We start from the raw sequence: 27,540 nt of genomic DNA, 5'->3' as shown, positions 1-27,540 counted from the left end.
AAAAAAAGCTGTATTTATAATATTTTTAACTTTATATGACATTTATCCCTAAAGGTGACACAGCAAGTCTTCTACACAAAGATTACAATTTCATCCATTAAATCAAAGGTTTTAAAAAAAATTAATGTTTCATAAGCTAGTCAATACAAGATATTTAATGTATCTAAAAGGAGGAAGTAACTCAAAAATGCAAAAGGAAATACACCGCAGCAAATAACTATTTAACTCTTTCACCATCAGGAGAAGGCATTCATGCAAATCTTACATCACGCTGCTTAAAAATCCTAATAGACAGTACTCTTTTTCAGAAAGTATGGCAAAGAAAATGAAAAGAATAAAAGATCTCTACTCACCCTTCTGATAGAAAAACTTCCTGTAATAGTATGCGCCGAGATCCACGTGTTCCACGATGTATCTTTTCACTCGATCCAGGTGCAACACCAAGTTTTCCTTGGGCACTTCAAGTACTGCCACTCCTGCATTTGTACAATGGGAGCTGAGGGTAGACTCAAAGGAGGCACTTTCACATCCACTAAAGGAACCAGAATTTGATTTGGACAGGCTGATTTTCCTTTCCCCTTCTCCACCGATCTCATTCCGAAAATACGGACAGCTCATTACAAGTTCATTGCTTTTATCGTCTCCCTGGTCCATGCTGAGGCTTCCTTTGGAGTTCAGGTCCTCCGTGCTGCCCATCGGGGAGCTAAAACTGGCCGAGTGGGACAAAGGCCCCGAGACCAAGGATGCCACCGCAGCTGCCGAAGCCCCCGTGGTGGTGTTTCTCCTCTTAATTACACTGTGCCTGTTCATAACCGCCTCGTTCAAGTCAAATAATATACTCTGGACGTCGTAGTGGGCAAAGCACTTTGGGCACGTCCAGGGCCTGACGGAGTCTTCCGATCGATTATCTTCGAGATCCGACGATTTCCCAAGTTCTTCACCTTTGGTATTGCGTAATTTACGAAAAATGGACGAGTCTCCGGTTTCAGACTTGGAACGCCGCTTGAGTGGTTTTTCCCTTTCCTTAAAGAGCCTGAGGTTCTCTCTCTGTGAGATGGGCCCGTCTATGACATCCAAGGAGAAACCAGAGCCCTTGCCCCCACCGGCGATGAGAAAGTCACTGAGCTTGGTCGGAGTGGGACCTCGATCAGACTTGTCGTCTTTGTAGCCCTTTAACAAGTCAAAGAAGCTGTCTCCGGACGTTCCCTGCTTATCGATTGAAGATGTGCTACCGTATTCCCTGTGCAGTGACGGCCCCGTCTTGTAGGTGGGCGAGATACATTCATCAAAGCTATCCACGTCAAGTTCACTTATGGTGATGTCGCTGTTGCTGCGCTGCCGTATCCGGCGCAGAGCTTTCCTGGGGGAGCTGGGGTAGGCTTCAGGCATGAGAAATCTGGAGTCCATGCTCTCCGACGGCCTCGTCTTGTTTTTCAGTGTGTTCTGTATGCTTTTTAACATGGCTGAGTCACTGGAATTGAGGCTTACAGAACTTCCCTGACTCACAGGACTGCTTTTGGAGGACATGCTCTCAAGGCAACTTGAGGTTTCTATTTCCTGGCTTGAACGGCTAGATTCTTTTACATTTTCCTTTCTTGGGGGCCAATCCGCAATCCTTGCCCGAACCCCCATCTTTGGGACTCCAGGGGTCGAGGTTATATGATGAGAACCTTCACTTCGAGGGGGGCCTACAGGAGCCATGACTGATGACCCTAAGCTGCCGTTTTGGGACCTGAAGCGTCGCATGTAGAAGTCGTCCGTGTGGACTTTGGGGGTGCCATCTGTGCCCACAACAGACGCCCTTTCAGTGGCAACCGGCCTTTCTGTCTGAGACCGTTTCAAGCTGGTCATGATGTAAAAGCAATCAGACTTAAACCCCTGCAGAAAGGACCATCATACCTAAGTTTTAAATGTGCACTTCCCTTTTGGAGAATGGCTCCCAGAAAATACATCAGTTGCATGAGATCTTAATCTTTTCCAATTAAAAGGTTAAACAATGCCTTATTTTCAAACCTCTGAAAATCCAGACCCCTTCAAAACATTATAATCCACAAGAGTTCCTCTGCTTCACTTTGATAGACGGCTTTCTTTCAGAAAAAAACTGAATGGAACTTGTATCTCTGGGACTCTGTGATTGCCATAATCCCATGCTTTCTCTAAAAGAGACAAGGACAATTGGAATTAGCATTTGATAAATACATCTAAAAATAAACATGCAATTGCCAAAACCAGACACATGCAAATAAAAGACTCTCTAACGGATTGTGACTCACAGTTCACAACCCATCTTTTTAGTAAAGCAGGCTTGAAGGGAAGGAAGAAAGTGAAAGCATTTAATAATATCCATCATTTAAACTATATATATTTTAAAAGACTATTAACACTTCAGATTAATTGAACTGTTTCATATCACTATGAAGGGGGGTGAGGGATCTCGTTCCAGGATATCAAGGCTCCTAGCCCAAGTAAAGACCACGTACAGACTCCAATGACCTCTAATAATGTAGAATATCATGAACCACTGTGCTGACCAGAAGTTCAAGGCATAACCAACAGAGTTCGATAATTAGAGCAACGTACAGTTTTTTAACAAGACTAAAAATTGAAAAAATCTGTTACTGAATATGTCACAACACTCACTTTTTAACCTCTTCTGTATTTCAAAATCCAAACTTGTTTTTTTGTTTCTTTACAAAGGCTTAACAGAGTTGGCAAGAGCAAATACAATAGAGAGAAAATAAAAAGGGTTTTCCCGGAGCCATTCTACCCATTAGCACGCTTCTATATTTCCCTCTATTACTATGCCAAAGGAGTATTTCAGAATGCATCCAGCATTTTCCACCACCTCTTCCCAAGCTCTGAGATCCATCTACCCTTAAAGCTAGAAACATTTTGCTCATTAGCAAAATGCCTTCATTTCCTTACACACTGCAACCCACCCCACCCTTTGGCACTAATTTATGAAGACAGCAGAAACCAAATGCTGCTGTGGACAGACCTTTCCATATCCCCCAGCCGACGACAGAGAACTGCTAACATCCTTCCAGGTGACAGGTGAAGAAACCCAACTTCCTCGGGAGCACATCAATCAGGAGGAGAGAGGCACAAATTCTGAGCACAAAATCCTGCATGGTTGCGTTCGTCGTGAAAATAAAGGCAGCGCACCCTTTTCCAAGGTTCCACAAATTACACAAGAGGTGGCCTTTAAATTCCTGCCAGATGCATGTTTGGAAAGATGCTGCTGAACCAGCACTGCGCTGCCGGGGCCGCATTGTCTACAAATCACGGCTGACACCCAGGCCGACCCGCGCTCGCTGCGCTCCGCTCCCCGGCAACAAGCACTTACTTCCACGATAATTAAGCATCTCGCTAGTCGGCTTCCTGCCTCCCAGGCAGCCGCTTTAATTTCTCCTGCGCTATGCAGCATCATTTTAGAAGACTCGCTGCTATTTAAAGGCTGGAACATTTAGGGGTGTTTCAAAACGTACGGCCGCCTGCAGAATGCAGGGCCAGCTGAACTCCAGCCGGGCTCGCACGGGCTGCTCAGACCAGCCTGGCACAGAAACGCCAATTGTTTTCCCTCTCTCTCCTCTTCACCATCTTTTGTGAAAGGGATAATGGTTTTGCACAGCTACCCATTAAACCTGGCTTTTGAGCTTTCTAGATACTTCTATCGTCAGATTGCTATGATTTGACTTTACATCTGGGAACTGTCCAGGCTCCTTTTGAACTGTAAACCTTCAAGTGGAATAATGTGCTAACTGCTGAATCTGAAGGCAGCCCATGTGGCCACAGCCAAGGTTCAAGAAGTGTTCCTTATAAAATGGAAGGAAACTGGGCAACTGAAGCAAGATGCAAAATAAACACTAGCCCATTTCAAAAAAAAAAAAAAAAAAATTGACAACCCCAAACCACAATTTATGAGCTATTTTGTAATGAACTAGGGGAAAAGAAGCTGTTTATTTCAGTGAAATAGCTTTCAAAGAAAGAATACACTGACATACAAAATAATTCTCAATAGATTCTTATGAAAATCAGATGTTTGCAATGCTTCTCACAAGCTCACAGAAATGCAAATAAATCACCTACCATTCCCAGAACGGACATTCTCTAAAAGGCCAATGCACCAATCCCACTGGGGTAAAAACTCTCTTTCCACATTTCCTTTCCCTTAGAATAGAGTTCACTGCAGGACTGTCTTTTTTTTAGGATATGTGAAGTTATATCCATTGTAGGAGGAAACTGAAGGCCAGCACCAAAATACAGTAAATAGCACTGACTTGAAAAATCTCCACTCTTCGTCGTCACTACTACAGGACACCTTTTCAGAACCATCTCATATGCTTCCTGTGTTTTTTAATGGGTTTTAAAAAACCTTATACAGATATAACTATATTTCTTTGTAATTTTAAAGAAATGCCAAGACTCCTATTACATCTTGATTATAATAATAATTCAATGTTATCTTTTAATTTCAAAATATAGACGGGCACATAGGGGAGAGAGTACCCACAGTTTAATGACCTGTAAAAACCGAGGAGGTTCAAGATGGACAACTAAGTTAAATAACAGATTTTCTTTTCTTGCCATGAGGACCTTTTTTCCTTTTCTCTTCCCCTTCCTCTTTCCCGTCCTTATTTATAGCAACAAACCCCTTTAGGCACAATATGAAACTTTAGACACAGAGTAGCATCTATACAAACATATATGCTTTGCATTTATTCAAGTACTAGTTGAAAATAAAGATGCCATCCATGTGTGTAATATGATGACACATCAATAACACCTAAAACCTACTCCTCGGGGTTCATGGAAAGAGCAAACATATGCTGACAGTTATTAGCAATTCTCCTAATTATCAGCAAACCTGCCTAAGCATCATTAAATATGGTAAAAAACGACAGAATAGAAGGGCAATACTAATTTACAGCATGTCACCTCCATCTGTTGAAAGAGTAAACTATTTAAGAAATATCCTTGTTATATATTTAATTTTACAGCTCTAGGTACTATTTGAGTCCATGGGAGATCCATTTACCTAGAATACCAATACCAGTCTAGTTCCATGAGGTCCTGGAAACTATAAGAAAAGGCGAAGATGTGTTCAACGTCTAGTAGATGAAAGTCTTTCCATCAGTCAAGGTCTATCACCAGGTAACCTATCAGCTTTTTCTGATAATACCATTCTTCCAGAAGAAGTACCTCCCCCTCTCCTCTGAATCACCCTAAGCCTTTCTGCATTCTCTTCTGAACACAGACCACACACTTGGTGCTAGGGATATTTGGGGAAACAGTCCCTCCCTCCAAGGGAAGCTACAGGTATAAAAACAGTCCCTGTCATCCTGGCTCACTGAGACATTTACATTCTTGACCTCTCCCCCTCCTTCCCGAAACTCTGTCTTCTCTAGGCCTCCATGATGAACACGGTCTCCTTAACTTCTGGTGCCTCTTTCTTTTGGCTCATTCCTCAGGATCACTGGTGGGCTCCATTCAAAAGCTAGTGATTCCAGGGGAGTATGCTTGGCTTACTTCTCTTACCAGTCTTCAGAGTTTTGGAAGGGGCTGTAAAGGGTATCAGCATTAGGATGCATTTGAGCACCGAGTGCATTAGGATGAGATCGCAGGCCTGGGTACACTGGAGTAAAGATATTAACTCTGGAGAGCAGGGTGTTGACTTCATTGGATCAGCTGCCTGTGCAACTGAATGAAGCAGAATAATGAAATTACTTCGGGAGATATCTGCATGGTAGCCACTACTGTCTGGTGATGTCATAGGTACCCACAGCTTTAAATATTATTATCTCTATGCAGTTACCTCCAAATTTCTTCTCATGACTCTCTCCCCTAAACTCCAAATAAAATATATGCACGTGCTCATTTGATATCTTCCCTTTTTATCTATTTTCAACAATGAATTAACTAACAAGCAGAAAAAATGGGAAAATAAAATTTTTCCAAGAAATAACTGGGTGATAAGGAAGTGAGAACAATAAATAATTGAAGGAACCAAACGAAAGGAACAACATGGGAAACTTTCTTTATGCCAAGGGCATAAAGAATAGTTTAAAGGTTACACAAGAAGACGTGGGAAGGAAAGAAAAAACCAACAACAACTTACAGTTCCTGCCCTGAAATAATCTGCAATACGATGTTACATTCACTAAAAAGATGTAGCATTCGCCATCAATTACTTCCATATTCCAAAATGGGATGTTGTTAGATTCCTTAACTGGTACAGCCTCAAATACAGGGCCAACTCTCAATGCTTCCAGGCAATAGAAGGAATTTTGATGATGAATAACTATACAAATACCCCGAGATTCCACAGATGTACAACATCAGTATTTATGAAAATGTCAATGTAAATAGTTTATGAAGTTGTATACACAGATTTAAAATACCCATAAATATTCTTGCTTTGGATTGTAACAGGAAACTTTATTTTAAAACAGAAATATCACACCACAGTGCTTGAACATTAGATTAGCTAAGATAACCAAAGAAGGCCAACAATTCTCTTTACATCCCTTCTTGGCTTTCCTGAATTTCACTCACATTACATAAAAGTAACATCTCAGATAGAAGGACGCCTCACTCTTTCAAGTTAGCCTGAAACACATACAAACGACTCCGTACAATGTCCCGGATAATTTAAGCTTCATGAATCAGCACATAACTTTTCAGACTGGACTTTCCCCCTTCTTTCATTTCCGTTCTATCCCTTCAACAAAAAGCAGGAAGGACTGAGAAGAGAGGAGTTGATAAATCTAGTTCCTGCTCTCCAAATGTTCACTACCTAAAAAAGACAGCACTGATGGAGACAAAGTAGATGCAGATAACTTGCCCTGGAATTACCAAAGTGAAAAAAGAAGTTATGGATACAAAACATACATAACAGGATAAAGTTACATTTGAGTTTAGAGATAAGAAAGCAATTTAAAATGTGCTTGTTTGGAGACCTCCCTGGTGGTCCAGCGGTAAAGAATCCACCTTCCAACGCAGGGGATGCGGGTTCGATCCCTGGTGGGAGAACTAACATCCAATATGCCGCAGGGCAACTAAGCCCACTCGCCACAACTACTGAGCTTGTACACCTCAATGAGAGAGCCCACGCACTCTGGAGCCTGCGTGCCACAGCCAGAGAGAGAAAACCTGCACACTACAACTACAGAGAAGCCCAAGTGCCACAAGTAGAGAAACCCGAGCGCCACAACAAAGAGAACGCGCACCATAACGAAAAGATCCTGCCTGCCTCAACGAAGATCCCATGTGCCGCAACTAAGACCCGACGCAGCCAAAAAAAATAATAATAATAAGGAAAATAAATAAATTAAATAAATATTTTTTAAACAAGTGCTTGTTTGGACAGAGTGAGGACCAAAAGAGATAATAACATTTGCCTCCCACCCACCCTCCAAACTAAAAAAGTTCAACGAAGAAAGTTCCATTTCAAAGGCCTAGTAAGGCTTGAAGATACTTTGCATAGTTGCGGGTGAAGGAAACAACATGAAAATTTGGCAGTGAGCTTGATGGCAGAAGTGGGGTGATAAAATTAAAAACGCATGGAGCAAGATACATGGTAGAATTACTGATGGGTACGGAAACGATTCCACAGCTGGCAAAGTAAAGGAGAATAGAATAAATTCGAACACTTACATTTAAATATGACAAAATTTACGCAATAAGCAATTAATATAATGCCAAAGAGCTAGGTGTGAGGAGCTTGAAGTAGGGAGGTAAAAGGTAAAAAGCAGGGTAAAAGGTAATAAGTAGAAGGTAACAGTGAACCAGGATTATTAGGGGAAAAATAGTGTTTGAGGTGCAGCAAATGAACACTTTCAAGGAAAAGAAATCAGAGCTCACCAACTCATCAGGGGCATGGAGTTTCCACGGCCGGCACCCAGGATATCAAGAGAGCAGACTAGATCCACGAAGGTAGTGAGCGTTTTGAAAATACTAATTTGTACATTAATATTCGTTTAAAATCCATTAAAAAGTCATTCATCAACCCTGCAAACTGTGATCTAGTACTGATCATCCTATTACCAAACAGGATCTGGGGAAGGGCATGTGAGAAATGGATGTCAGGGGAGACAACCGATAAATGTCTACTATACAGGGGGAAAGGCTTATCAACTTTCCCTGAATTGTGCTTCAAATCCAAGTTATTAATTCATAAGAAAGGGTTCCATAAGTAAATAAGGCAGGGACACACTATCACCTCTGTTACGACATGATAATATATGTTAGTATATTAAGGCTCCATGAAATCTACAGTTAAAAAAAAAAACAAGAAAAACAAAAACCCAACACTTACTATTAAACTAAGATATTTCTTAACTGATTTGACCATGGACTAACTTAAAAAAAAATTTTTTTTATACAGTGCATCCTATTGAATGTAACTGGGCACAAACAAGCACAGTTTCAGAAGAATTCAGGATACAAACAAAATGGTATATACATTATAAATTTAGCTATGCTTTTTAAAGTTATGTAAAGATATATAAACAAGCCAAAGGAAGCTCACCAAAGGATTTATAATGCTTGTTGTTACATAGTTAAGATTACGAATAATTTCTTTTTTTCTTTCTTTTTGGTATTTGTCTATATTATTTATTTTCTAAAATGAGTACTATAACTTTTATAATCAGAAGAAAAAACTTAGGAGAAAAAAGAAACATCATCCTGTTACTAAAAAATAAAATAAAATATGATCTGGGTATGTAGTATGATTTTGACTACTAATTATTAAAGACTGCACCATGTTCAACCTCCAATCATTCAAATCACCAAACAAGTCAAAATTCAACAGATATCAGGTCCTTCCAATAAGATGACCTTATGCTAAATCCCCTGATTAAAATGGAATCAAAGAGGGCTACATAAAGTATAGATTACTAAAGATTGTAAGGTTAGCAGTATTTACAGGATTTGTATAATTACTCAATACAGATGATTAACACAATGGCTTATATTGCCTCATTTCTTCGTATTTAATATTGCTTTTTTAATATTTAATACTGACATACCCAAGAGTCTCCATTTCACCCTTTCACAAGGTTGCAGTGATGTGGGCAGTCAGGTGAGGCTGCCTAAACAAAGCACAGACTGAGTCATCATCACTCGTTGCCCTTTCCTGGAACACATCTCTTTCCAATGTACACGTACTTCTCACCTTTTGTCCTCACAACCCTCCTTCTGCAGAGATTCGGGCTAAAGTGGAAGAAGGTCACCATTTGGACTGCAGACCAACACTCTGGAGAGCATTATAACAGTGCTATGAGCTATCGATGGCTCAAGGAACTGAAACTGTATATTTAACCCAGAAAGGAAGAATCTAGCAGTATTGACTTTCTCTGAGGGCAGGAAGGAAAGAGATGGTCTGAACTGTATTAAGTCAGATTTAAACTATACAAGCCATGAAAAATTGCCTTTGATCCACACATGATGAACCACAGCTGAGAATCTGCATCACTAAGGACAGCTTTTCAGGCTGCCAGCGTGGGCTATTCGAGCACTGTTCAATGCTTTGCCCTGCGCTAGTCACTATCAGAGTGGGAGGCAAAGAAGGAACATTTCCACTCTCAGGTTCCTACAATCTAACTGGAAGAGGAAAAGAGGAGTGTAGGAAACCAGAGGCTTCAGTAAGACAGAACTGGCTTTGTCAAAGACATCATGGTTTTCTCATTTGAGTATTTATATTCCAAAAAGAATTTAAGAAAGGGCACCTTGAGGCATATTTAACGTTGGCTTAGGAAGAGCAGAAAGCCACATCCATAAGAACAACAGGTGAACAGAAAGTTCCTTCCACACGACACGCTAATATCCTAAACGATATTAATCACGATTGATATCAACAGTAACCATATTTCACATAGCAGCTTTTAAAATACCACCCAAGAACCAAGAGCTTAAAAGGAAAAAATTGAAACATAAGATCATTCCACATTGCCTTAGTGTTTCCTTAAATACAGACTGCAGATGGGTTATTTGTCTGTTTCACTGTACTCTTATTTCTGAGGGTAAACTCTCTCCCCACAGAGCTCGGAGAACGTGGGACTCCGCCATGCTTTCCACTCCCTGACCCTGTGCATCCTCTCAGCCCTCACAAGCACCCCGGGAGGTGAGTATCTCCCCTTTGGAGAGGTAAGCACACTGTGTCTGACAAAGCGCTCTCTGTGTGGAGGGCTCTCAATAAATACTGGGACAGCAGTCAGAGGATTTATGGCAGAAGAGCTATTTTGAAAATACATTATGAAAGAAAAAAGGCCTCCATTTGTAGCCCGAGTATCACTTCTGAAGCCCAATCCAGACATGAATCTCTACACCCAGTGGGGAAAAATATTGATAATTAACTTCCTGAAAATGCTGCAGTGGTCATGTCACTTGTCTTTCGTGAAACTTCAGAGGCCCCTCAATTGCAGCCCCATTATTGTGTGACTCAGGCCTGGAGCTCAGAATTAGGTGGCACCCACCCCTAAAAGCCTTCCTTCTTCCTGTAACAGCAGGGAATAGTCTGCCCTCCACAAACCAGCACCTTTTCCTCAGGCTCCACAGTGACTGAACCGGAATGGAGGGTGTCCCTCTTGACCTTACATTCAGAATTTTAAAACTGTGAGTTATCAGAATGAATACCTTGTCTGATCCCTTCATTTTCCACATGGGGTGTGTCTCAGGGCCACCGTTAAGTCCACCAAGGTTAAACGGCCGGCGCTGAGCCCACATGTGAAGCCAGACTTCCTCATTCCCTGACTCCTACCCTGTCTGCTTCACCAGGCTGTCCTTCAAGAACATGCTTTTTCAACAATCTGCTGTCACCAGTTGTAACTACAGTCTGAGCATCCATCTTGTACCACCTACTGTGCACTAACTACCTCCTTTACTCCCCACATCAACCTGCAGGCAGGTATCGTCCCCCGCAGTTTGTATTAAGACCCTGCCACTCAGAAAAGACCGGGTCACTGCCGGGTCTGATCCCTAAGCCCTGTTCCTGGCACCGGAGGACCCACCCCCCATAAAATGCCTCTCCTTCTCCTACTTTCTGAAATTAACTCTACACATGGTTGGGGCCTTTCCTCCTCAATTAGATTTTAGGTTCTGGAGGACAGAGATCCATCCAATCCTTACCCTCAAAGCACCTAAGCTCAGTATCCTTGAAATGGAATCCTTTGCAACAAAAGCCATGCTGTTCCAGCGAAGATGAACTAGAAATTAACTGATACATTAATAGAATTTATACTGTAATCTAAAAAGTAATTATGGTTATCTCATAAAAACTGTGTTGAGGGAGACATGTCAAAAGAAGTCACCATCACTGAAATTTAACATAGATTTCAGCTTCATGGTTCTCTCTTAAGGAGTCTTCACAACAGTCGTGAGTGAAAAATAAGAGCGGTTTGACCCTCCTCTCTTCAGTCCACTCATCATCAAAGTACCTGAAAAATAGCCATAATAATGAGAAAATCTCTTAAAAGAGCAACAAGAAGTGAATCAGAACTGGATAAGGCACCACCACATGAGATAACTAACGCACAACAGAATCTGCTATAAGAATCCTAGCAAAATAAATAAACACATTCACAGGAAAAGGGAAGGAGGGGAGGTTAGTACAGCACAGGCGGCAGACAACAGAAAACAGAAATCAAAGATCACTGCCATCAAATTAATAATGGTCAAAATAATCGTTATCTTTTACCGTCAAATAATTTTTCTCCCATACGAAGTTTCCACTTTGCTGCCCCTTTTTCAGTTGTTTTCAAAAAATGAATACGCTTTGTTTAAAAAAAAAACAAAACTGAAATAGTGCTAAAAAAGTGAAAAATACGTCTTTCCTTCAAGATATCCCAACCCCAACGGTAGCCCCCCCGCACTGGTTCATGAATTCTTCCCGACTCTGCGGGGTGTCGGGAGCACAAACACGATAAGACAGGCACTGAATAAGAAGGAGGGAGGGAAAGGATGCAGTGCAGGGAACAGCTCACATCTGAAGAGATTTGACTCCAGTGCTTACAGAACCAGAAAAAAAAGAAAAGAAAGGTGGAGGGTGGGTGATGAAGCGTGAAACAATCTACTTATGTTCAGGAGAGGCAGGGGACCTCCCGTGCCAACCTGACATAAAGCACTCGATGAAACACTTCACAACTGACACATTTTGAATCTTTTATATACTTATCCTGGTTCTGAAAGCAGGAGCCCTGTACAAATGTTTCTGGCAACTTGTCAACAAAAATTAAGACAAAAGCAAATGAAAGAACTTTAAGTCAATGCACACCACAACCCTCCAAGGTTTTTTTTTTTTACTATGTAAATTTTTTACTATATATAAAAATTTTAGTTTTCTTTTACTAATTATGTACATATACAAATATACATAAACATTATAACCTTCAAATGAAGTTATTTTTATCTATGCCTCCAAACTTAAAACCCTCTGATTTCGGGCTTCCCTGGTGGCGCAGTGGTTGAGAATCTGCCTGCCAATGCAGGGGACACGGGTTCGAGCCCTGGTCTGGGAAGATCCCACATGCTGCGGAGCAACTGGGCCCGTGAGCCACAATTACTGAGCCTGGGCACCTGGAGCCTGTGCTCCGCAACAAGAGACGACTGCACACTGCGATGAAGAGTGGCCCCTGCTTGCCACAACTAGAGAAAACCCTTGCACAGAAACGAAGACCCAACACAGCCATAAATAAATAAATAAATTTAAATCATATGGGCTTCTAAGAAGACTTCTGCTTAAAAAAAACAAAAAACAAACCTCTGATTTTTAAATGAGATCTTACAAACCTATTATCACTTAAATGTTCATTTACAAACTAGGGGGAAAAAAGTTAAGTAAAATGCAAACTGACCAAGTGTTCAAAGATAAAACCTTGCGGCAGGAAGTCTTCTTTTGTTTCTTGGTCACCCTTTTCATTTTTGTGGCCAAGTGAAATAAATCCCCTAACTGGACATAGTAAGTTTGATCTTAAAATGTAGTCCTGTTTGCATTATCACTCGCTTTAAAATGTGATCACTTTGCCTATGCAGGTGTTTCTATAAAGTGCACGCAGGCAAGCACAACACTTACACTCTCTTGCTCGAAACCTCACAATAACTTCCCTCTGCTCTCAAGGCAAGAGAATTTCCCAAATGCATGATGCATCTCCCTGGTTAACAGCACAGCCTCTCTGCACTCTCTGAACCCGAAGCTCCAGTAAAAGGGAAAGGGGAACCAGCTGCAAGTACTTGAATGCACGTTGAATGCACTCTGGAGCCTCAGGAGAAACCAGGTGGCAACTTCTGCTGAAACATAACCTCACACAATTCTCTTCCCTCCTTCTCTGTGCTTAGTCCTACCCATCCCTCTTTCTACTGCTGAACTCTTTCTTTTCCTTCAAGACTGCATTTGGGTATTGCCTCTTCCAGGAAGTTTGTCCACACTCCGCCCCATCCCCTGACACGTTACCTTTTTACAGCATCCCTTGAGAGGACTGCAGGTAATTTATGGTGATTAAAAAACAAGAGAGGGATTCTCCACTTTCAAGAAATTGATTTCACTTTGCATTATTACCTTCTAACACCAGCTGTGCTGGGAATAAAAAGTGAGGGACGGTCAGTTTGAAGTTTTCTGACAAAGTAACTGATTTTGAAAATTTTTTGATGAAACTTTTGTTAAAATAGGTTTAAAAGAATGGATATGTTGGAGTAAAAAAAAAAAAAAGTTTCAACAGAGCACAAATGCAAGAAAAAGCCTAACTAGTGTTACAACAATCGTGGGTGTAATAAGCAACAAAAAACATACAAATCAAAACAACACTGCATCATTTTATACCTATTAGGAAAAATTCTAGGGATGTCAGTCCTCGCACTGTTAATGGTGCTACAGTTAAAACAGACATCCTTGTGTTGGTAGAAGCAATGGAAACTGGTAGAACCACTTCAGGAAAAAAAAAAAGGTGGGTAAACCAGAAAATATTCATACTGTTGGGCTCCGTAGTCTCTCTTTCAACATTTGCAAATGGATGGCTGTCTAGCAGCAGAAGGGATTTTCCTCTGCTGAGCCCCAGGTCTCCTCACACTTCCACCAGCCCTCTCTAATCATTGTTCCTTCAGCAAGCCTTGTGAATTTCCCATTCCTGTGAGCTATGGGCATCCACTCTTTCTCTTACAGTCCCCAACACTCCCCCCACATTCTTAGTCCCCAAAAGGCAATCATAAAGAACATCTTGATTTTTTAAAGTCTCCTGATACACCACCCACTAAGACACAAGTGTTTCAGGCCAGGGACTGCACCTTATTTAACTTTATGATCCTTAGCCTTTAATAGAGAACGTCAACTACATCTGAACAGGAAAACAAGTGGTACAAGAAACATTGAGAAGTGATTTTTACCATCTGTAAGAAGGAAAACCTGTGGTACAAAGATACTCATTACTCTGCTATTTATTTAGCTTTCCACTTATGTTTTTTTTACCTAAGTAATGCATACACTCGTTACAGCAAATAGTACCTTCAAGCATTTAAGGAAAAAACAAAACCAAACAGTAGTGCTTTATTTCATCTTCTCCATTCCCAGACGCAATCACTCTCAATTCATAGCACTGTTTCCTCCAGTATTTCCATGTTCCTAAATAACATGCTTATGCGCTATTTCTTGATTTGTCAATCTTAGATATTCTCTGTTGAAGTTCTGTTTTGGAAGATGAGAAGTAAGCATGCTTCCAGTAAGTGTCTCCCCACTTCCCTTGCCCTATTTTATGTAACTATGCATGGATAGATGTATAAGTGTATGTCACAGTTATATCACATATATACATCAGGATTTATATTACTACGGCTGTATTTGCTCAGTTGCTTACTTTTATTTTTCCTGGAGTTAATAACTGCTTCTTTTCAATTGCTTAGTTTCTATATACGTACCCTTAATTCCTTCTAAATTCAACAAGAGAAGCAAACAAACAAACAAACAAAAACACTTTTCTCATTCCTGTTTCTCACATGGTCAAAAGTAACAGGTGCCCATTCCATTTCTCTCTCCTGGAGACTTCTCTCCATCTTCATGCTCCAATCCAGCCCTGCTGATCTCCAGGTCTACTGCACAGGCACCTCCAGAAAGACATCATCACCATCATCATCCTGACATTTCCTTCCCTCCTCTCCTGGGATGAATGCCATGCTTCCCAGATCTCATTATCTTTCTCTTTCTTAGTTTATTCCCTCATTTTAATGGACCACTATCCTCATTCAGCAACTGCCTAAGAAAAGTACCTAGGTGTTAAAGTTTTGAGTCTTGGCACATCTAGCCTTAATCTGACTGATGGTTTGGCTGGGTATAAAACTCTAGGTAGTAAGACATTTACCATTAGAATTTTTAAGGTATTATTTCATTATCTTCTAGCTTCTACTGTTGGAATTGAAAGGTCCAATGATATTCTGATTCCTGATCTTTTATACAAGTTCTTTTCCAGTAATTTTTTAGGATCATCTTTTCAATACTGGAGTGGCCTCTGTGCGAGTCTTTTTATAGTCCTTGTATTGGACACCCTATAGGCCTTTTCAACATAAAAACATACCTTTTTCAGTTAAGTGAAATGTTATTTCATTATTTGTTTTGATATTTCCTTTTCTTCCTTTTTTCTTTCATTTTGTAAATGTTTTATTTATTGGATACTGTACTCCCTCAATAGTTTCTTAACTCTTCTCTCACACCCCCCACTTCTTTTTCATTTAGGTACTTGGGAAAATCTTTGACCTTCATTTTCCAACCAGACTATTTAATTTTTCCTATTTATTCTTTTTTTTTTTGTTGTTACGCGGGCCTCTCGCTGTTGTGGCCTCTCCCGTTGCAGAGCACAGGCTCTGGACGCTCAAGCTCAGCGGCCATGGCTCACGGGCCCAGCCACTCCACGGCATCTGGGATCCTCCCAGACCGGGGCACGAACCCGTGTCCCCTGCATTGGCAGGTGGACTCTCAACCACCGCGCCACCAGGGAAGCCCTCTATTTATTCTTGAACTCAATTTTGAAAAAATTTTGTGTCCTCTGATTGTTTCTTCCATTAAAAAAAAAAATCTGTTCTTGTTTCATCACTATGATATTTTGTCTTATCCCTGCTATTATTAAACTAATTTGAAAGTGTTCTTATTTTTTTAATACTACTTTCATTTTTTTTTAAATTATTTGGCTGCGCTGGGTCTTAGTTGCGGCACGTGGGATCTTTGTTGCCACATGCAGAATCTTTAGTTGTGGCATGTAGGCTCTTTAGCTGCAGCATGCAGGCTCTTAGTTGTGGCATGCAGGATCTGGTTCCCTGACCGGGGTTCGAACCTGGGCCCCCTGCACTGGGAGCGCAGAGTCTTAACCTCTGGACCACGAGGGAAGTCCTAAAAGTGTTCTTTTCATATTCAATGAAAATGAAGGAAATGAAAAAGTAAATTTCTCAATTTACTTTTCTTCCGTTTCTTGTGTGCACTGTCCTTCTCACATGGAAGGCTTTTTCTCATATGTCTGCTATCACTGGCCATCCTTTTACATTTAGTGCCTGGGTGGGGGCAGGGCCTGGTGACTACTAAGTAGACTTTCCTGAAGGGGACTGGGTGGGGACCCATTGGTTTACCTGGGGAAACTGGACATAGGGGGAAATATAATCATCACTGCCTAGCATCTGTGTAGTCTCTTCATATATCCGGGGAAATTCTGTGCCTTATACAGAACCTGCCTTCTACAATAGAGGCTAAAAGTGCCACACTGTCAATTAACCAGCTATTCTTACAGATAGGGCACAGACATTACCTGCTCCTCAGCCAATGAGATGTGCACATCCTGGACTCTGAACTGAAAGGCAGCATCTGGAAAGAGCAAGGAGGAAGCAAATATATTTACATGGAAGCTGGTGGCATCAGCAGTAGCGACGGTACAGTAGCTCCCTCATTTAAATGCTGGTGGTGGGACTTCCCTGGTGGCACAGTGGTTAAGACTCTGCCTGCCAATGCAGGGGACACGGGTTCAAGCCCTGGTCCGGGGAGATCCCACATGCCGTGGAGCAACTAAGCCCGTGAGCCACAACTGAGCCTGCGCCATAGAGCCCGCAAGCCACAACTACTGGGCCCACGTGCCTAGAGCCCATGCTCCACAACAAGAGAAGCCACTGCAATGAAAAGCCCATGCACCTCAACGAAGGGTAGCCCCCGCTCACCGCAACTAGAGAAAGCCCACACGCAACAATGAAGACCCAACGCAGCCAAAAATAAATAAAAATAAATTTATAAAAAAAAAAGTGCTGGTGGTGACAATGCAAAACTGGGCAACCCGTGCTCAGGGGCAGCACCATGCCGGCCTTCTTGAGTGATCTGAGTGCTGTCTTGGCCAGCTGGCCTCCCTTGTTCTTGCCTATTTTTCAAACCTAGTTCTACAGCCTTTCCAGTGATTCAGCAAGTCACTAAACACTATTTCCATAAATTCCTTTCCTGCTGAAATTAGACTGACAGTTTTCCCCCTATACTGGGGACCCAAAAATGCGAGTACTCAGAGGTCATTTTTAGAATACACTTCACTTTCTCTAGAGAAGAATGGTTCCATTTCCTGCCTGGCTTCCAGCATTCTGGGAACCAAGCTCAGCCAAAATGTTTCAAATAATTCGTCCCTGCTTCCAGAGCCTTTACAATTACACCGGTTGGGGAAGGGACCCGACTATGTACCTACGACCAACCTCTCAGTGCAATCTTCCCAGCTACTTGGGGCCTCCAACTCTTGGACTGTATAGGGTGAAAATTTTCTAGAATTTCTCTGTAAAGGCCTTCACATGCAGCTCTCTCCTCATCACTAAATTAGTTACAATACATCCATCTCTCTCTGCTGACCAAAACAGTGTTGATAATGCTAATCTGCTCCTATTTCTTTTCCTCATATTCGACCTCGCATATTTGCATCTTTTTCGATTCCTTTAGTAACACTGGCGTAGGGTTTGGGAGGGGAAGAAAAAACTGCAGCATGTGTTCAATCTGGCGTGTTTAACTGGGGACTGCAGTGTTATTAGTCTGAACTGAAAACTTTCAATTATGAAATATTTGAAACATGCAAAAACTCAGAGATATGTAGTACCCCTCATCTGGATTTAATAAATGTCAGTGTTCTGCCAGATTTGCTTCAGATCACAAAGAAATAAAATGTTATAGAGAAAATATCAACTTCTAACCCCATTCTTCTCTCAGCCTCTCCAGAGAAACTTCTCTCCTGAAGATGCTAGGCACCCTTCCCACAAGTATTTGTATATTTATGAAATCTAAACAGTATCATTGGGAACACATCCTTTCCCAACTTTGTTTTTTTCACACAAAACTGTCTTCTAGATTTACTCATGGTGATACAGAAAGATACAGATCCTTTATGATAACCTCTGTATGCTTTACATTCCGTGTATATACTTGGGTTTGTTGCTTGAAATCTAGGTTATTTCCAGTTCTTTGCTATTACAAAGACAGAATAGCCATTCCTTTCACACCTTCTTGGTGAACATGGGTCAGTCTCTCTAGAGGACTCTATAATGGGAAGTGCTGAAACCTTGAGTTGGAGCGTTCTTCAACATTATTGGATACTATCAAACTACACTCCAAAGCAGTTGTAACAATTTTACAATCCAACAGTCACATATAAAACAACATTTGCTGCCACATTTTTGACTTTAAATTATCAGGATCGCATAAAATGTTACCTTGTTGCTTCTACTGGCATTTACCTGATAATCAGCGAGAATTTTAATTCATTTATTGGTCTTATCTACTTCTGTTTTGTCCATTTTTCTACTAGGTCCCTGTTTTCTTTGTTACTGATTTGTAGGATTGCATTATATACTATGGATATTAATCTTCCATTAGACATGTGTCTGAATATTCTATAGGTTGTCTTTTACCTTTGTTTAAGGTATAATTTCTTATACACGCATTTAAAATTTTTAACATAAGTCAAATTTATCTCTCTTCTCCTTTATAGTTTGGGCTTTTTGTATCTTGTTCAAAAAAAAATCCTCCCAATCTCTAATATTATACAGACGTTTTCCTATATTTTAAGAGTTTAAATGTCTCTCTTTAAAATGCATGTCTTTAATTCATTCAGAATTTATTTACAGGAATATAATTTTAATGTTTACCACACTGTCCCACCGTTGCTTTTTGAATAGCCTGCTTTTTCCATACGAATTTGTAATACAGGTCAAAAACAAGTTCCCACACCAAGAAGGTCTCTTTTTATAGTCTCTCTTCTGTTTGAATGGTCTATTCTCTATCCGTATGCCAATGCAGCACCAATTCAAATATCACAGCATTATAATAAATCCTACTGACCACATTAATTCTACTTTTCAATTAATTTTAGTATTCTGCCATGTTTCATGGCAAACTCTCTTGCCTTTGTTGCTTTGTTCTATTTTTGAATTGCATCAAATTCATAAACTAATGAGAACTTGGTCGTTGCATACCTTCTGTTATACTTATTATGAGGTACATTTTAATATTTTCTTATTCTGACTAGGATCATTTATGTAATCACATTTTCTAATAAACTGTTGCTAGTGTACTAAAAAAATCACTGATTTTTTGGTATATTTCATATCCAGTAATCTTACTGAACCCTTATTAGCATTAATATCAGTTTGATGATTCTTTTAAATTTTTTTAGTTAGACAATCATATCATTTGCAAAACAACTTTTTTTGCCTTATCAAGTTGGCTAGTAGTTAGCATGGCTTAATTTTAAAATGTAATGTTAAGTTAAAAAAAAAGCTACATTCTACTTTGTAAACATATTTATATACCTGCAGAAGCACAGGGACTTTGAGAAAATGAAAATAGTTGATTTTTTAGGAGGAAGGATTTTCTTCTTTATAAATATTTGTTACATAGTAGTTTTCAAAAAAAACACATACGATTTTGGAAGTACTATGCAAGAAAATACACTCTATATAATTTTTATTAAAAGTAAACTGACAGTATTTTAATTTTTATTAAAAGTAAACATGACTTTGTAACTGACAGATAAGTTAGAAAGTCATGAAAATATGCCAGAATATTTAAAGGAGGAATAAGTCTTAACCACATGTGGGAATTTATTTGGGATACGATAAAGGCCTTGCCAGCTAGCCACCCAAATGGCTCTACTCCCTGCAGTCCACCATATTCACTAAAGCAAATGGGGGAGAAGTCCACTTTGGAGTGTGTTCTTGTATTCCCTATGGCATGATTTCAGGAGGAAAAAGAGATGGATTATACTTTCAAGAGCTTTTTAAAAATGCTGTTAATTTGGACTTGGTTATAAAATGAATGAATGATGGAACCTTCAGTAAAACCATAAGGCAGGCCTACCCACCACCTTCCCAAAACCAAATTCAGTATCTCTATAATTAAGAGCATATATAGGAAATGACTTCAAAAAGTCTCCTGTAAGACTAGATCCCTGATGCCTAGCGAGTTAATAAGAAAACAGACAAAAATAACATCCTGACCCAACTGAGAAAGTTGTGTGGTACAAGTGAAACTAAAACTGAGAAATAAAATGAAAGGAAAGCTGTCAGAAAAATAAAAATGAAAGACATTAGGGTTACTGTGAAAGTGAAAGACAACAGAATAAATATGAAAATTTCCAAATAGAAACTCCAAAAGAGAAACTATCAACAAGTAGAAAAGAATCAATGTTCTCCATGAGAGGGTCCATTTCTCCACATTCCATCCAACAACTTTTCATTTTTGCCAATTTGCTGATGTGAAATCCAAGTACTCTTTCTACAGTGAGAAATGGAGGGCATGATTCAGGGGATGAAAGGAAACAAAAAAGGTACCTTTAACTGAGGAATTAAAGCATGTTAAAGTACTGATAAAAACCTGTAAAAGTAACTAGTACTTATTTTAGAGTTAAAGTAAACAGCTACACTGAGTGGAGAAAGGGGTGAGGAAGAGGACAGAAAAACTAAGGACAAGAATTGATTACAATAAGAAAGGTGAAGAAATACTGCTGATACGTCTGTGTGGACTACATGCTAAAACAAAGCAGGCCTCTGTGTATTTTTTTTAAAACTCAAAAAATTAAATCATGTATTCATGTGAAACCAAAGAAAAGTGGGTCTGCAGTATAGAGAAGAAAAATGTGCAACTACATTATAAGTTATAAAAGAAAATAGTATTAAGGAAGAAGAAGGGAAGAAAAGAATATAGATAGCAATATTTATTGAGCACTGACTATGTCAAGACACTGAAAATCACAATTACAAGAAGAAAGTGACTAGAAATGTACACGGAGGGCAGTAAGAGAATACAAGACAAATACCTAAGATTTGCTGGGGAGTTAGGGAAGGCTTCACAGAGAAAACAGTTGAGCTGAATCTGGAGGGTAAAATAGGATGGAACTGGATGCAGAGCTTAGAGAGAGTAGTTGAGTAAAAAAGGAACATGTGCTATTGCAGAGAGAAATGAATCAAAACACACTATGGAAGCATAAAGAATAGTAACAATGGGATTAAGAATGTGGATGTAATATATAAACAGGTCACAAGAAATAGTTTTGTCCAGGGATTACACTCCAAACCTTATAAAGATACAAAAGAAAACAAATCACGATCAACACGTCAGAAAGAACTGATTATAATGCTTAAGGATTCACAGCTTTAAAACCATCACACAGGTTCTCAGATTTGAAAAAAAAAGAAAACTTAGTAATATACGTATGAAAGCAAAAGCTAATTACCTCAACTTACTGAAAGAACCTCAGTTGTTAATACAACAAAAAAACAAAATCCAACATCTTACTCTAAAGATGTATAAACCAAAAGACAGAAACAATTTTTAAGGAGATAGTAATAAAACTGTATTTTTAAAAAAACAGAGGAAGCAATATTATTGGGTATCAAGATTAAAAGAAAAATAGCAAGCTAGATGTTATGGTAAAAGAAATATTTGTAGGTAATTCCGTGGTGGTCCAATGGTTAGGACTGCGAGCTTTCACTGCCGAGGGTGCAGGTTCAATCCCTGGTCAGGGAACTAAGATCCCACAAACTGTACAGCACGGCCAAAAAAAAGAGAAGAAAAGAAACATTTGTAATAAAATATGACATTTTATGTCAAGTACTAACAAATGATATCAAGGCAAAAACTGAGACATAGAAGGAGAAATCAGCTGAAAATAATCACATTTAGTTATTAATGAGACAAATTATTAACAGCGTGTCTACAGTACACCAGGTATTATTCTTGGCACCCAGGCACTGAATAGAAGTGACAAAATTCTCTGCCTTTCTTGAAGTTACATTCTAGGGAGAAAGACTGACTATAAATAAATAAGTAAACAAACAAATAAAATTTATTTTTGACATGCTGCAAAATGCTACAAAGGATAATAAAGCAGGAAAGGGAAAAATGCTGGGAGTCTCAGTTCTAAGAAACAGTCAGGGGACACATGAATTGAGAAGTGGACATTCCTGCCTCAGCAGAAGGAAGAAAGGGAGCAAGGCAATCACAGTGTCATACAGACCCAGAGCACAAACACAGTAATGACCAAAGAAAACAAAGAATGAAATTAATGAAACCAATAAAAGTTATACTGACCTCTATACCTACCCTAAAAATGGGATCAACTTTCTAGTCAATTGTCCATGGTATGTATATAAAAACTGAGCAAACATAAAGTATTTTAAAAACCTAAAATGTATTTTTTTTTTTTTTTTTTGCGGTACGCGGGCCTCTCACTGTTGTGGCCTCTCCCGTGGCGGAGCACAGGCTCCGCGGCATGTGGGATCTTCCCGGGGCACGAACCCACGTCCCCTGCATTGGCAGGTGGACTCTCAACCACTGCGCCACCAGGGAAGCCCTAAAATGTTATTTTTTTTAATACACAGTCTATATTCTTGGATCAAAGTTTAATTTTTAGGAGCGTTCAATAAAAACAAAACAACTACGTGTATGAGCATATTGAAACACAAGAAGAAGTCGTTTACAATCCTGAAAAATAGAACAGCAAACTTTCTCACCTAGTGGATTAAGCCAAAATCATACACTGAGGTAAATACGTGGCTTTTAATATAAACTACAAACTGAGAATTCAATTCAAACCCTCATAAAAGTACAGAAAAATGTTAATAAAATAAAGAAAAAAGTAAAATTTAATAAACATACTAATAGAATAAATATATCTCAAACATAATTCTTTGATAAAAACAATAAAATCTTCATATCCCCAGAAATCACACTATCTTAGAAATGAGAAAAAAAATTGGAGATTAGATATATAAACCAGAGAATATTTTTAAAAATCTGAAAATGAAAGATAAACAAGGACATAAATGATTTCCTATTAAAAACACAATAGCCTAAGTATAATACTAGAAAAGACCGATAAAACTAAAGAAGAAATGAAAAATTATCAATAAAATACATCCCAAATATAGGAGATACAGAGATTGCTGGTAATTCTTTCCAACTTGAAGAAATTTTAATTTCTTAATTAAACTAAGAAATTACAGTGTGTTCTGCATGTATATGAAGAAACACAAATAAACAAAACATGAAGGAAAAACCAGCAGGTTATCCAATCCAATTAAACCTAAGTTAAATAGGGTTTCAGTCTCAACACTCAAGATATTTAAGAAAACTAAACTATTGTATTTTACATATTGAGAGATTATTATTTGCCAAGCACTATAATAATAACTTTACATATGTTATCAGCAGATACAAATGAAATTTTAGGCAATACAATTAGTATTCCGCATAAATAACTTAAATGAGAACAAAAGCATAAGATCACTTAATAGATACAAGGTAGGCATTTAAAGTTCTACACAAATTTCTATAAGAATGGTTTCTATTTTGGGTACATATTTCAAACAACCAAAAAGGAAAACAACCGATTATTATTAAAGATTAGATAATTCTCTATGACCTAAAATGAAATGACAGAAATATTAGAAAAAAAATGAGACAAAGTACAATTATTTTTTCTGATATCGTGGACATGATAGCTGTTATACTGACAATAGTATTCCCAGGGTCTGGTATATTATCGGGCACATAGATTGAGAAAAATCAATAGCATATATATTAGGAATAAAAGATATAATTACTTACATAAAGAGCTTACACAAATTGTTCAAGAAAATATCAATAAACTTGTTCTTTGTGAAGTGACAACTATGACTAACAAATGTTGTACAGTGAGAATGTATCATTTTACAATGTAAAAAATGTATTTTGTTATTTAGAAAAGTAACAAACTGGAAAAGAACAGGAAGAGCTGGCTCACAAGAGAAAGAAATATGGAAGAAAATGTTTCACCTTACTACCTTAAAAAAAGGTCACACTAATTCTCTAGTACAATGCTACTGGGATGCAATTAGCTAAATGCTTCTAAAAGCCATTGAAATGTGAGGGTTCGAAAAAAATAATCTATAACATTAAAAATTAATCCATATAAATAAAGACATAAATTTTAGCATTTTTAACAGCAGCACAAAATGGAAGTAAACCAAATGTGTAACTGGTTAAGTAAATTAAGACACCAATTTTTTAAAATGGCATACACTACATGGGAAACATTTTATAATGCAAAGGATTAAAAGGATTAAAAGGAAGAAAACACATATACATATAAATGATCACTATCCGTGCATTTTAAAAATGAATCACCTTCAAGGTGTTTTACTCATAAATAAAACAAAATTAATCTTCTAGATGGCTACTGAGAAGAACTTCAAAAAGTACAAATTCTTCAAATTAATTCCAAAATCCAATTTTAGAGTATTATGACTAAATTCCCATTTTTCTCAACATAATATTAAGGAAGACTCTAAAACACAGCATTTGCTGTTCTAACATCTAAGTCATTCATGAAAATGATGGGCTATGACTAAATAAGAATAATTGAAATAAATTTTTGAAAAAAAAGTCTGTAATTTATTTCAGGAAATCTGAGGAGCTGAGGGAACTGAGGATGCACAGGGCTTCTAAACTCATGTGGTACATACTGTACTCATTCCAGCAGGTGTGGCAGGCAGACACTATCCATTACCTACCCCATATTTCTCCCTCCCAATTCTTCCCAAACAGGAGATTCTCAATTTGTTCGGGTAGTCATGGAGCACCTTGGCAGGTACTCTTTCCCCTACCCCAGGGGAGAAATCAGGAATTCTCCACAGCAGTCATGGACTCTCATGCCCCTCGGCCTTGGCCAGTGACTGGTCTAGGGGTAACTACCTAATGTAGTTCTGACCAATGAGAAGGAAGCAGGTGTCTGTAGCATGCAACTTGCTAGGTAACTTAAGCTCTCTTGACAAAAAGCAACAGACTGGGCTAGCAAGCCCTTGGCCTGCCACCTTTTGCCTCCCCCTTCTTCCTCTTGGAGTACAGGAAGCTTGGAAGAGCAATGGTACCTTGCACTGCCAAGGCCAGCCTGAGGGAAGATACCAAGGAAATGAAGGGCAAAATCCAGGGTCCCTCGTAGCATTCCTAAGCAGCACATGCACCAGACCTGGAGTGTTGACTTCTGGGGCTGCTTCTTTCCATTTGCTTAAGTCACTAGACTGGGTTTCTAATGTCTGAAGCTGATCACATTCCTAACATATACAGCAAATAAATCTGAATAGGTAAATGTGATTTTTATTCACGAATACTTGTTATTTAATTTTTACCAAAAGTAGACAATATTTTGATCAAAGACATTTAAACAAGAGGTTGTAAGTAGAATAAGGGATGAAGAAACAAATTAATAAATAGGAGATGACAAGAGGATGTTTAAGATGCATCTCTAAATTTAGTTCCTATAGAAACGAGTCCACTAAAAAATATTTTTAAATCGTACATATGAAGTATAAATTTTGGGTTTTAATGAAGAAGTCTCATTCTCTCAGCTCATATTTTAATGACTATTCAAGAAAAAGTTCTCCACATCAAATCTGGCTCAGGAAAATGAAGTGAATCTTCACACAAAAAATAAATTTACATAGTTTTCCCACTTTAAATGGGAGTTGGCTTCTTGTTTTTTCAACAGTTGGAAAACTTGCCTTTGGAAATTCAAAATTACTTTTACATTTGGTAGGAAAAAGTGCAGAAAACTCTTTATTCTGTTTGTAAAGATGAATCAGATTCAAAGTGTTCTAGAAATGAATCAGCAACTAGGTCCAAATCCTTTGGTTTAAAAAAAAAAATCTCTTTATTACTCTATGTTTACCCATCACGTAAATTAAAAGGTCACAGTATTTCACACAGATATTTCTATAAGATCATTACTGCCCTATTTGATAAAACCTTGAATCTTTTATAATGTTTTAAATGTTGGTATAAAATTTTTCATGGGGGAGTCCATTGCCATGGGGAAAAATAAACTATAAATGGTGTATATTATTTAAAAAAACGATAACAACTTTTTTGTCTTACTATGCCTTTCTCTACAAAAAGTAAAGTTGCAGTTAAGATTGAATAGAAAATGAAATATTTATGGCTGCTGCTAGTTTGCATGCATTCAAAATGCTTCCGAAAATTCAACAGAGAGGTGACTTAGATCATCTGAATTCACAAACTAAACCTTCACAAGGAAATCCCTACATGACCTCATCCGCAGCTTTCACCAGCCATCCACGACACTTCTGATTACTTGGTTAAATGAAAGCATGGGGAATGATTGGTTCACTGAGGCTCTTGACGTACCTTCTCTCAGAACAGAAATCTACCTTCAACCATGTTGGAGCTCCCCACATGTCTGGGTGGGGAGTTCTCTGCAGTCTCCTTATAATCTATTGCCCATAATGTCTCCAGAAAATTAACAGAAAAGGTAAATCTTTAAAGGTTCATCTTTAGAAAAGCAAGGCTCTCTATATGGTCATAAGAACAGTATCTAGTATAATGCCTGGTACATTCTGGGCACTCAAGCAAAAGCACTACTTTTTCCTCTATTTTTCAGTCTATACCCTGATATTCGCTCAACAAATATCTATTATTCAACAAATATTTGAGGCGCTGTTCTACATGCTGAAGTTACTGCCCTAAAAATGTTTACATTTAGTGGGAGAGAAAATGAACAAATAAACATGATTTAAGAGCAACATAAAGTACTCAGGCTTTGAATTCAACAAAATATTTTTTAACCTATTCCACCTGGAATGCCATCAAGAATATTAATTCTAAAAGTGGGATTTTGGTTTAAAAATCCTAAAAGACAACTTATTTACATATCACAAACCAATACTTTTAAGAATTACCTACAACAGTTTAGCAGTATTCATTTTCCAGCAAGTTGGAAGTATTTTCATTTCAACTGAATTGCATATTTTTTAAAAATTGAACTTGTACAAATTAGAAAATTAGTAGTTATCGTAATAAAATAAGCTAAAAATAATATTTTACATTCTTTTTTGGCAGTCAACTCTAGCCTAGTATTACAATCCATAATATTCCTACCATGGAAAAGTGAGGTAGCTTTCTTTATATTAGTTACAACCTGGAAAGAGTCAACTTTCATTTCTGGGCCTCTTAAACACAGTATGAACTCGAGTAGGAGTCAATCATGACTGGTTTAATTTAATTTT

At 38.6% G+C, this 27,540-nt stretch overlaps 1 protein-coding gene across 18 annotated transcripts in view; it reads right to left on the bottom strand.

Annotated features, from left to right (window-relative positions):
• Nucleotides 1-27,540, bottom strand: part of SIPA1L1 (signal induced proliferation associated 1 like 1) — a 497,889-nt gene that overhangs the window by 144,638 nt on the left and 325,711 nt on the right. For 17 of the 18 annotated variants that reach the window (XM_027111671.1, XM_027111670.1, XM_027111665.1 and 14 more), the window contains one exon: nucleotides 354-2,156. In XM_027111671.1, the coding sequence (XP_026967472.1) occupies nucleotides 354-1,851 (1,498 nt within the window). In that variant the 5' untranslated portion in view covers nucleotides 1,852-2,156. Of the gene's footprint in view, nucleotides 1-353; nucleotides 2,157-16,775; nucleotides 16,832-27,540 lie in introns of all 18 variants that reach the window. The other variant, XM_027111658.1, reaches the window with a different exon arrangement.

Source organism: Aethalodelphis obliquidens, unplaced genomic scaffold (genome assembly GCF_003676395.1).
Source record: "Aethalodelphis obliquidens isolate GAN/ISIS:26980383/991018 unplaced genomic scaffold, ASM367639v1 scaffold10, whole genome shotgun sequence".
In the NCBI taxonomy this organism is placed as follows: Eukaryota; Metazoa; Chordata; class Mammalia; order Artiodactyla; family Delphinidae; genus Aethalodelphis; species Aethalodelphis obliquidens.
Note: the sequence above shows the minus strand (reverse complement) of the source record. Positions and strands in the feature narration are given on the sequence as shown.